General features: G+C 33.0%; 1 protein-coding gene across 1 annotated transcript; it reads right to left on the bottom strand.

Moving 5' to 3' along the window:
- Nucleotides 1-243: 243 nt before the first annotated feature.
- On the bottom strand, nucleotides 244-966 carry LOC111692405. Its single transcript, XM_023456410.1, has one exon. The coding sequence runs from the start codon at nucleotides 880-882 to the stop codon at nucleotides 244-246; it is 639 nt and encodes a 212-aa protein (XP_023312178.1). The 5' UTR covers nucleotides 883-966.
- Nucleotides 967-11,615: the final 10,649 nt, after the last annotated feature.

Genomic DNA, 11,615 nt, shown 5'->3' with positions numbered 1-11,615 from the left:
CAGTGTCAGATGTGGAAAGGTTGAAATTGGTTGACTATGTAGCTAGGAAAAAGGAATTGGTAGTTCCATTTAGGGGTTGGGAACGACATGAGTATCCTCTCCTACAAGAAACTTAGCGTCACACTTGGAATATCAAGACTGCAACACAACTTGAGAAACCTAGATTTGTAATTGTAGGATTCCATAGTAATCGTAAAAATAAATTGAATAGAAATTTTAGTCAGTTTGATCATTGCAATTTAATCAATATGAAACTGGCCCGATGACTCCTCCAGCGTGAACAGCGCACCATGCAGTTACTTTGAGCGGGTGTGATGGCTCCTCGTGCATCACTCGTGGATTTTCGGTGCCCCAGAAGCGATAGTTTTGCTTGTTCACGTACCCGCTGAGGTGGAAATGAGCCTCATCGCTCATTATGATTTTGCTCGAAAAATCGTCCACTTCGTCCTCGAGATTGAGGATGGCTTGGGCGTAGGTTACACGCGTTTGGCGATCGACAGGCAGCAGCTGATGCACGGACTGGACTTTGTACGGCAACATGCGCAGGTCTTTGACCAAAATTCGCCTTAGGGACGACCGGCTGATGGCTAATTGCGAGGCACGGCGTCTGGTCGATGTTTCTGGCGACAGCTCGACATCCTCGGCAACAGCGGCGATATTCTCGGCAGAACGGGCGCTCCGGGGCCGGCCACTCTTGGCAGCGTCTCGTGTGGTCCCATACTCTTCAAGGTTGGTGGCCAAACGGCGCAGTGTTTGCGCAGTCGGTGCCGGACGACCGGGGAATCGGCGACGGAATTCGCGCTGCGCCAACACCACAGACGAATTGTTACGCAAAAAAATAGACACGATTATTCCGCGTTGTTGGGGAGTGTATCGCTCCATGGCTTGTTCACTTGTATTCTACATCTGTCTAGTTCACAAATGTCAAAACAGATTTGACATTGGCCGCCATTTGCAAAAATAAGAGCATCTTCCAATAGGGTGATTTCTTTTGGCCCACCTGTTATAAGATTTCTGTTGCTCATAAATCTTTCAACCAATTAAATAAATTATTTACACCTTTAAAAAGTAAAACTCCTATTTTAAAAAATTCTCACGTTGTATATTCTATTCCATGTAATGATTGCAATAGTCAATATATAGGTATGACTTCACAAAATTTAGAAAACAGATTAAAAGGCCACAAATATACAAAAAACTATTCTACTGCTCTTAATAAACATATGAAGGTAAATAACATTCTTTTAATTTTAATAAAACTAAAATTTTAGTCAAAGAACCTAATTACAATAAAAGACTAATTCAGGAAATGATTTACATTAAAAAAAATAAAAATAGTGTTAATGACAAAACTGATATAAGAAACCTAAGTCAGATATATCACAATTTAATTAAATAAATGCTACTGTTTTCTAATAATTAATAATATGGTTCATTTATTGGATACACTTTAATTTTTTTTTAAATTATGTTTTCTTCTGTTTCTCGTTGGTTTACAACAAATCTCCTAGATGTCTCTGATATTCACTTCTTTCATTTTATTTCTACAAAAATTTGCCACCATTCGGACAATCTGTTTGAATCGTTGTTTTTGCTCTCACTCGATATCAGTACTTCCACATATCTGTATCGTGGTTCCTAAATTAATAGTTTTCACACATAAAGTTTAAATTATGATGATGTTCAACACAAAAATTAAATGCAAAATAAAAATGAATAACAAAAAAGTTCTCCTGATGCAACTGTTGTTTTAAAAAATTTTGGTTTTTCTTTTCTTTTATATTATACATGGAGTTGGTTGCTCTTAGGTATGTATTAACAAAAAAATTATTGTAAAAATTAAAATGTAATGCATGTTAAAATTGTAAATCATTAAGTTGTTTTATATTTTCAGGTTTTTAGTGTGACTTGTACAAAATAATGTGTTTTATTTGAAAAATAATCTTTGAAAAAATTCCCGATCGGGAGCGAAACGTTAGAATTTAATAAAAAATTATTGCTGTGTGTTTTTTATCATTTTGACCAGCGGTCAAACTAGAACCTGATACCTAAGAAAAATAATTCCCAAAAATTGTTAATATAAAGATTCTGAATATAAATAAATAACAATTAAGGATATCACATAGTATAAAATTGATAATTTTAAATTTAATTCACAAGTACAAAATAAATTTTTCAAAAGAATGCATGACATCGACACTTGTTAACACTCAGTACATTGAGAAAACAGAATTTAAACCTAGAGTGACATATATCAAATAAAAGCCAAATATCTATAGATGAATATGGTATACATATCATGGGAAGACGAGTAACTGTATAGAACAGGGGTCGGCAAGTAATATTAGATGGGGTCCGGATACTTTTGAAATTTTTTAATGAGGTCCAGAAAAAAATTCATATTTCTTACTAATTTTTTATTTCCATTTGCATTAAGAACTCAAATCAGTCACAATTGTAAAATACTAGAAAAAATGGTAAGGGTGGCACTCAAACGTAAAAAAAATAATTTTTAAATAATAATTTATTTGAGTAATTTATATTTTCAAACAATTTTTGGCGGTCCAGTATTTTACCTTCCATGGTCCGGATCTGGACCGCGGTCCGCCAGTTGCCGACCCTTGGTATAGAAGATATATCAATGGAACTTAAGTCATAGTATGAAAATTTTATCAATTGTCAAATTAAAATATAAATTTTCACAAATGTCAAAACCAAAGTTGGCTTTTCAAGTACCTGGAGATCACCTATATAAAAAACATATAATAAGGAATATTTTAATAATTAGTGATAAAATTGTACGTTAAATTAAAAGGACATTTGCAAAAAATGTATTAGTTATAAGGGGTGTAGTGAAAAGTGTTGTTAAAAAAAGGACATCCAAGGACTTGAAATTTTGTGAAGGGACCTTAAGAAAAATTAAAACCAAAAAATTCTAGAAAGGATGAGAAACAAAAGTTTGTTGATTGGTTACGGCTTGGGTTTTGAAGAATGCAGAGAGTAAAGAAGCAGCTCCACAAAATTTAAATTTACTAAAGAAAGAATAGTCAAGTAAGAAAATTAAACTTACCAGAAAAGTTAAAAGTTTGTTTGTTATTGTAGCATTTAAAATTACTTCCGCCAGAAAAGTACTTAAAATTTGTAAAATCATATTAATTACTTTATGAATAACTAATTTTACAATTACAATGTAATACGGTAGCAGAAAAATTAAAATACTTGATAAGTAATATTGTAGAATTTAATGGAACATACTTATACAGGTAATGGTAACAACAATATAAAAAAAAATATATTATCTATATTAGTATACTACAACTTTAAATAAAAGATGTCGTAGGTGCATTTGTTTAAAACTGGTTCACAAGTTATATGAATCCATATATTTCTCCAGTTTACGGTAATTTACCTACCTACCTACAACAACAAAAAATTGGGTTAATTACTAATTACCTAAATACTAAATACTTACCATCAAATAAATCTTCTTATTTAGCAGTCCCATTATGGTATTTTCTTTTCCCATTCTTCAGATATTGAGTGTCACATATATCTACTATTTGTATTTGTATTTCTGGTTGCCGAGATCATCAATCCTTTATTCCGGAAATGTTACCCCCACCAAATTAAAGTACTTCCGTGGTACCAGAACCTTCGGGTTCTCAGAAAATCGAGCGGGGAGTTAAATTTTGGTAGGCGATGGGATAAGGTGTGCTGGTTATTAACTACCAATTTTCCTACATTTGGGGATTTGAAATTGCACACGAAAAATCCACGCCATTCACTCCTCGATGTCTACTGATAGCAGGCCCGGTCTGGCTCTTTCAGGGGCCGTCGGGAAAAAATCGAAATCGGGGCCTATTTGGTTTTGTCTGTTATCATATCGACTCTGGGAAGGAAAACTGTCGTATCTCAAATTTGGTTATACTGAGATAATTGCATTTGAATAGTTGAGAAAATAATAGTGTTCGTTATTTTTTTATTACAAGAGCTAAATCGTTCTTCTTTAATAAAGTAATTATTATTTAGGTCTTAATTAATTGTTGATGATCTAAATAAAATAGTTTAGGATAAGAGAAAAATGGATTTTGAATGAGTTACTACAGTTTTAGTCGACAAAATTTTTATTGTGAAACAACTTGCTACACTAATTAGGTACAGAAAAATTAAACAATTTCTATTTTTAGATAACAAAATAATTGTTAATAATCAATAATGACATAAAAGGAAAATTTATTACGATTCAGAGTCAGAGTCATCTTGGTCAATATTACTTTCTTCCTGGTGGTCAGTCTAGCAGGCCGAAGGGAGTTGTAAAATCCACGACACATCGGTGGTATCAAATTAGCCGTACACAGACCCAAAAGACCGCTTAATTTTTTACCATCAATTGGCAGCAAACCTTGATACAAGTCTAGTTTGTAAGTCTCGTTCTTTATGATTTTCTCCAAAATTATACACAAAAAATACTTTATTGGGAGACTTTGGATCGCATGGATTTCTCTGATTTTGCTGATTTATACAGCCTCTCCAGTAATATCTTTTTTCAAGTTTTATTTCTTTACCATCTTCACCAATTTTTTGCAAAGCGGCGCTTACAACTGTTTCAGAAAATGCAAGCGTATTTAAGAACATCGTTTTGCAAGTTGGTTTCTCATTATTGTTAATGACAAACTTATAATTGCGAGAGAAATTCCTTTTGGTGTATTTATTATGTACAGTAACCTGCTCTTTTTCTCGTTGTGTCACCCACCTTACAAGAAAATCCCACTGCAGAGTATGATCTCCAAGGTTCCAAAATTCGTCAAAAATGACTTTTCTAGCTTCTTCATTTATTTTTTTTGTTGCATTTATCCCTGCAAGTTTATTTACAAGGTGATTTCATTACCTTTGCAAAAATAAGTTTGTCTATACGATTTTTATGTAATAAAAATTTCATTCAAATTTTAATTTATAAATTGATTGTGTTTCACTAACGCAGCGTGCAACGCGCAAACGCGGCAGACATGACAGAAGCTATTTACATGCTGCCATCTGGATCGAGCTTGCAAGGCAAACTCTCCCATCTATTTGCAGCTCAAATTAAAGCTTATTAGTTATTTCAAGCACCATCTTTAAAATATTAAAAATATACGTTTAATATGCTTGCCCTTATAGTACTTATTCTGTTTTTAAATAATTTTTTTTAACAGAAAAAAAACTCATTGGGATAGGTGACTTTCAATCGTCATTTCTCAGGCTCCAGTACAATCTACAAATATCTATTTGCAGTTCAAATTAAAGCTCATTTCAAGCGCTATGCCGCTATCTGTATGAATATAAGTATACTTACCACTGCAGTACTCATGTCATTTTCAGAGATTTTATTTGCGTTACAGCTCTATGGCCTACGTCCAAGCTATTATTGGTTTTAAAATTATATTAATATAGGTAATAAACTTAAACCTATCGACTCAGGATACAGGAAATCAATAATAGTTTGAACATAGTCCGAGGGATTTAAAAAATTTTAAAGCTCTTGGTTATTATTTATATTCTCATTTTTTTTTCCGGGCACATAACTTATACGGCTATAGAGTAAAGGGTTATTTTAAGGTTAAAAGACTTACAGTTTGGGACATATTAATTTCTCTCGTTTTTCCCCCAAGCTCACGGCTTATAGATAAAGCAGTTATTAGTTTAAAGGGCTTACGATTTGGAATATATATTTATTTCTCCCTTTTTTTCCTGTAGGTACACTGTTTATAGGGATATAAGGCAAAATAATAAAATTTGTGTTATTTTTTTGACCTGGGAAAATCTCATTTCTACAAACGATTCAATTTTCATTTTTACGTTCTTCTTTTTTCTTTGCAATTTACGGTGTCTATATCTCAAGAATTTACAAAAAATTTTCTTATAGTTTTGGCGCCTCACTAGTCGTTTGGGGCCTATCTTTCAAAATAAATCGGGTTTTGCCGACTGCCCGACATGACCAGACCGGGCCTGACTGATAGTATCCCAAGAAATTGAACTCAGCCTCTTCAAGATATGCCGATTATATAACTAATACATGCAGCCAAGCTCCAGTTTTTATGTACATATTTTTTCTTCTTCGTCTTACAAATCTCTTTAAAAGGTGAGTTTGTTTTGTTTATCATCTTCCCAAAAAAAAAAAACATTAGGGATGGGGTTTAATTTTTTTCTTTCATATTTTTTTTTAGAGATTTAAGGACAGGCTAAGGTTAAGGATAGGCTAGATTTAAGGATGGGCCAGAATTAAGGGCAATAAGGCATTTTAATTTAAATTCTAAACGGAAAACTAGTTCCGTGGTGTCTCTCCAGTTCCCGAGTCAAACTTTAGGCGCAGATATACAGCTCCATCCAATTTAGGACCTGACGCCTCCCTTTTCCTTCATCTATAGGACTCGACCACTTCATCGAAAAGCCGCCAAGACAGATAAGAACTTTTTTTATACTCTCTCCTGTTATGAATTGGTTAAAATAAAACAGAAATACATATTACCTACATAAATTTTTATATAAGCGTTATAATTCTTTTTTTTTTTGATGAAACATACTGAATGCACGCATTTATAAATATATATATATATATAATTTGTTTATTTGAAATATGATATTGTTACGCTAAGGCATAGTACTATGAATAAGCGAGATTTGGAGTAACTCCAATAACATAAACCTGTTCTTTATCCTTGTTACATATTGTTTCTCAAATTAATAATCGCTTCTAATATTAAATTGATCACTTTATAATCCAATCAATCTCTTGTAGGTATTATATACCTGATTTCATTAATACGAATTATTTCTTTATAAAATGTTCTTATATTTGTCTGAAGCGAATAACCATTAGTCTGGGATTTAGAATAAATATTTTTGTTCTTTCTAATTATCTCACTTATTTTCACTCACCCTGTATGTGTGACTAATAAATATCAGTCTCAGTAAAACCCTAATTGTATGAAGTGTTCTGACTTCCGTAACTTTGCAGAATACACATAGATATCTTACACTCATATGTTACGTGGCGCCGCCCCAATTTAATACCATACTGTATAAACAATTTTAGCTAGCTGCTTCCTAACCTGCGACCCGCTCTCACGACGAAAAGCTGCCGTTTATGTGTGGTTTTCTTGAGATTAAAAATAAATATAAAATAAATAAAGAATAAAACAACCCCAATACCTTTTTTTTATAATCAAAAGAAAAAAAACCACGGCATTATCAAAAAACACAAGAAAGCAATTTACCATCGAAAAGAAAAATTTCCGTTACCAGTTGTGAGGAGTCCAGAGAGGTTTCCAGTGGCCCCATAAATGGTATGCAGAACATCAACGCAGTTTCCAATAAGGAAAAATACAAGCTAGCGAAAATCAGGTACCTAAAATAAAATTTAAAGTGCACTAGAAACAAACATATAGCTATAACCTATAAATGATATTTTTCTATCGTATCAAACCTTAATAAAAAGATGCAGAATAAGCAATAGAACCTACCTGACTAAAAATAAATCAAACCCAATAATCATATTGCTAAAAACTACACAAAATCCTCGAGATCGATCGAAAATATCAATACGAACGGCCATATTTGATTAGAGTAGAATTTTATGTCAAAAAGAGATTATGCCCTGTAAGATAGGCAAAATACAATACAACAAGATGTGTTAAAAATTGACTAATTTAAAGTAATTGCTAATAGAGTTAATTTTTTTTTAAACCAATCTGTGTATTGTATTTGATTGCACTAAATTAGATAAGACTACAAAATTAATAAAAATATTCTTTATTAGTGTTAAGAAAGGTATTCATAATTTGAGCTACAAATTGAAAGTTATAAGTCAACCCACAACAAAATTTTGGAATACAAATTTGTATCAAAGTTTAATCTCCATTTTTTTTTTGGTGTGTTGCATTGTACTTGTTTGTGTATAAAAATCAATAGAACCGACTCCTGAGATCACAAATAGTAAAATAAGCATCTAACATCAGCTGGCAAGGGAAAAGGTAAAGTACAGGGTGAGACAAAGAACGGTTTGTATTTCACAATTAGCAGCTAACCAACATAAAAATTTTTATTACAAACAAAATAAAATAACACAATACACCACACAACAAAAACAACTTTGCCAATAATAATAAAATTTATTTACACAACTCAACTTTGACACAAAAATTATATATTTGGTAACAATATTTGTTATTTCACACCACATTACAATAAGAAAAAAAGACAAATAGTTAATACAATAAAATTTGTTAATATCATTATTATATCATATTATACCATTTTAAGATAATATATAAATTACATAAAAATTTAATGTTATGTTTGATTATCATCTTCATCGCCATCATTATTTTCCTGAAAGGCTAATTTGTGTTTTACAACAGCTTTATATGGTATAATCCAACAAATTAGAAATAACAAATTGTTTTAGTCCTATCTCCACCATTTTCACACAAAAATTGTCCAAATTTAAAGTTTCACTTAAATAATCAGCACATAACGAAGCGCCACGGCGATACTTTTCATAATCCTCCTCCAACTGTTTAATTTTTTCTTCAGAGAAGCAGTAATTCAAGTCATAATTAGATGCGTGAAGACAATTGCCACACAATCTAGCTCGTTCATCAATCTCTTTACGGCTGACTGGAGGTCCTCTGCATCGGTCCAATTTTAACTAGCATAATGCATCCACATTTTCAATAGTTAGTAAAAAAAATGATATGAAAACGGGTATTATAGTATTAAGATTATAACAAATTGTTCATTATCTATTGGAATTATAAAACATTAACAAAGAAACCACCTTATATTATGATACTGACTAAATAGTGTAAATTACTTATACTGACTAGAATATACTCTATAAAACATATTCGTTACTACTAGATATTTTTTTTTAAATTAAATGAACAAAAATTAAATGATAATTCCAAATTTTATCAACGCTTTACATTTAACATCTTTAAATGCAGGCTCACTTTGACCTAAATAAGTTATCGTATATTGTTCCCAAGAGGAATTCATTTTATTAAAAATATCCTCTGTTATGTGTTCTGTAACCCTCTTTGTTAAAAAACACTTGAAATTTAAATTACACTTTTCATCAAACAATATAGCTAAAATGGATTTTCCAAAACGTGTATTGACAAAAGATAGTTTTTTTTTATCGGATATCAATTTCCAACGAGGAAACTGACCCTCGCATAATATCGTTGAATTCACCCTTAATATTACTATTTATTTTATTTAATTCATCAATTGATAATTCCATTTTATAATATTATAATTCCCTGTAATATCTAGTTAGCAATAAATACAATTGTTCTCACTTCAAAAATTTTTAACACAAATTTTACACTATTGTAGACACTCACTGCAGGATTGGCACAAAACGAAATGTAATTCTTCACTTTGATATCCTCTCTTATATAGAAAATCCACTGCAATTCAAATGCACCACGTCACAATGTCATTGTGTACACAACATTAAAACCACTATTTAATTTCAAGGTTAACTGCAATGTTTAAACGAAAATCAAGTGAAGGTCGTCACATAATGTGATATTTTTTGTCTTTTACACACCAAACAAAAATCATTATACATTTTTATACTTATAACTCGCTCATGGTCACACCCTCATGAAATATTTATCCATACCATTTAGATAGACATATTTCTAATGAAGGTCATATAACAATCTTCCTTATTCACAACAGACAAATTTAATTTCAAGGTTAACTGCAATGTTTAAACGTAAATCAAATGAAGGTCATCTTCTCATGTAACATTCCTCTTCTCTCACATACCAAACAAATCTAATTTCAAGGATAACTGCAATGCAAAGGTCAAATGAAAGTCACCACCCAATGCCATCTTCTTCGGCTTTCAGCCTTAAGGTCATCCAGATACCGTCGTCTTCGGCTTTCAGCCTCAAGGTCATCTCAAGACCGAAAGTGGAGGGGGAGACTCACAAGCGGTAAGAATAAGCTACTGACAGCAGCCAAGTCTTTACCTATGTTCCCTAAACCTTGACTCACTTCCTTTCCTGGGCACGTCTGGATTGGACTGGTGCTAGCGGTGGCTGAAGATGAACTGAATTTTCAAATTCGGTTTGTTCCCTAAGTTCTTCGTCTCGGATTGGCGGATGCGCAGTTCTTCTAAACTGGACTTAGAATTATCACCTACTTCCAGCGGTGACGTATCTCCGGGCGGGGCGGCTGACGGCTCGACTGGACGCTACGACGCACGGTGCGTTGTTCGAATGCAGCTTTTTGCTGTATTCGTACGGAGAATCCTGGCGGCTGCGCAGTTTCCTCAGGCTGGACTTAGCGAAATCTTACCAATTCCTGTTGGTGATGTAGTTCTGGCTGGAACGGCAGACGGCTCCACTCGTTGCGTTGTCTTTCTTACCCATGCGACGGTGACGTATCCGCTGGTTAGGCCGCGGGCAGGCTCGGCTCGACTGGTCGTTATGACGGCTGGAGACAAACTGTTATGCGCGATGCGGGCTAGCAAGTCATAGACCCCGCGCAACGCGGTGCCGGGTTAAATTCAGGCGGCGCGGCGTTAAAAATGCCAAAATTGTCGATGCGGTAAACTACATTTATTAATAATAAATCAAAAAGAACACAAATGTGGGGTGTCGAAAAATCACTTCGTTACACCATATTTAATATTTAATTTTGTGTTTGTCTCTAGCACCGACTTTTTTTTTTATTAAATTGTTAATTAATACGAATATCTAATCTTAAATTTTATCTTTATTCCTCATCAATATTTTGATGTCCCGATAATGGACTCTCGGGATCGTCATTATCGCTGTCGTCTCGCTGGAACCATCTTCTTCTTCAACTGGAAGCGTGTTACCTGGAGGGGCTGGCTTCAGTTGGTCTACGTGGTAATGAAATTTGTCAGCAAGAATCTTTTTATTCAGCTGGCGGAAATCTACGACTAAGCACCTTTTTGACCATGTGTAGACTTTTTAGGGACTAACAATAGCAGGGGACTATTGTATTCAGAAATTCATGGTTCCATTATTTGATTTTTTAACATGAGCTCAACCATGTCTATTAATTTCCTCGTCTTGCCCTAGGTGTTCTGTAATTTTTTATATAAACCGCATTATCATCTTTTAATTTTAAACGTTGTTCGTAAAAAAATATTTACTGTGAGTATATCCAATTTTAATGTAAAAGTATCTGAAAATTTGTACACATTGATTAATTTATCTTTAAACATCATTTGGAACGCAGGTTATATCTAATTGTTTTACTAATATCGAAAAGTGATTCAGCTTTAATTTCATAAATATTAGTGTTTTAAGCTAATTGTTTCTAATTCGACGTGGTTTAAAGTGACAGTTTGACAAGATGTATTGATAATTTTGCCTAAAGGACAGTCTTTGGCAATTAGTCCAATCAACCTGTCGCGGCCTAATGTTAAATTTACAAAAAATGCCACCGGGAAACAAAAAATATGGTGATATAGGAAAAAAACTCTAAGAAAGATAGTGTATTTTTCCTGTGACGCATAAACGGCGAAGTTAACCTAAAAAATTAATAAAAGTCAAAAAACGGCTTTTCGCTAATGAAAATAAAACTTG

The sequence above is a fragment of the Anoplophora glabripennis genome, unplaced genomic scaffold (assembly GCF_000390285.2).
Source record: "Anoplophora glabripennis isolate ALB-LARVAE unplaced genomic scaffold, Agla_2.0 scaffold1461, whole genome shotgun sequence".
Classification (NCBI taxonomy): Eukaryota; Metazoa; Arthropoda; class Insecta; order Coleoptera; family Cerambycidae; genus Anoplophora; species Anoplophora glabripennis.
This window is presented reverse-complemented; position numbering and strand designations above follow the sequence as displayed.

Bases quoted from the DNA above. Each gene is read 5' to 3' on its own strand.
- LOC111692405 (XM_023456410.1), bottom strand. From the start codon at position 882: ATGGAGCGATACACTCCCCAACAACGCGGAATAATCGTGTCTATTTTT.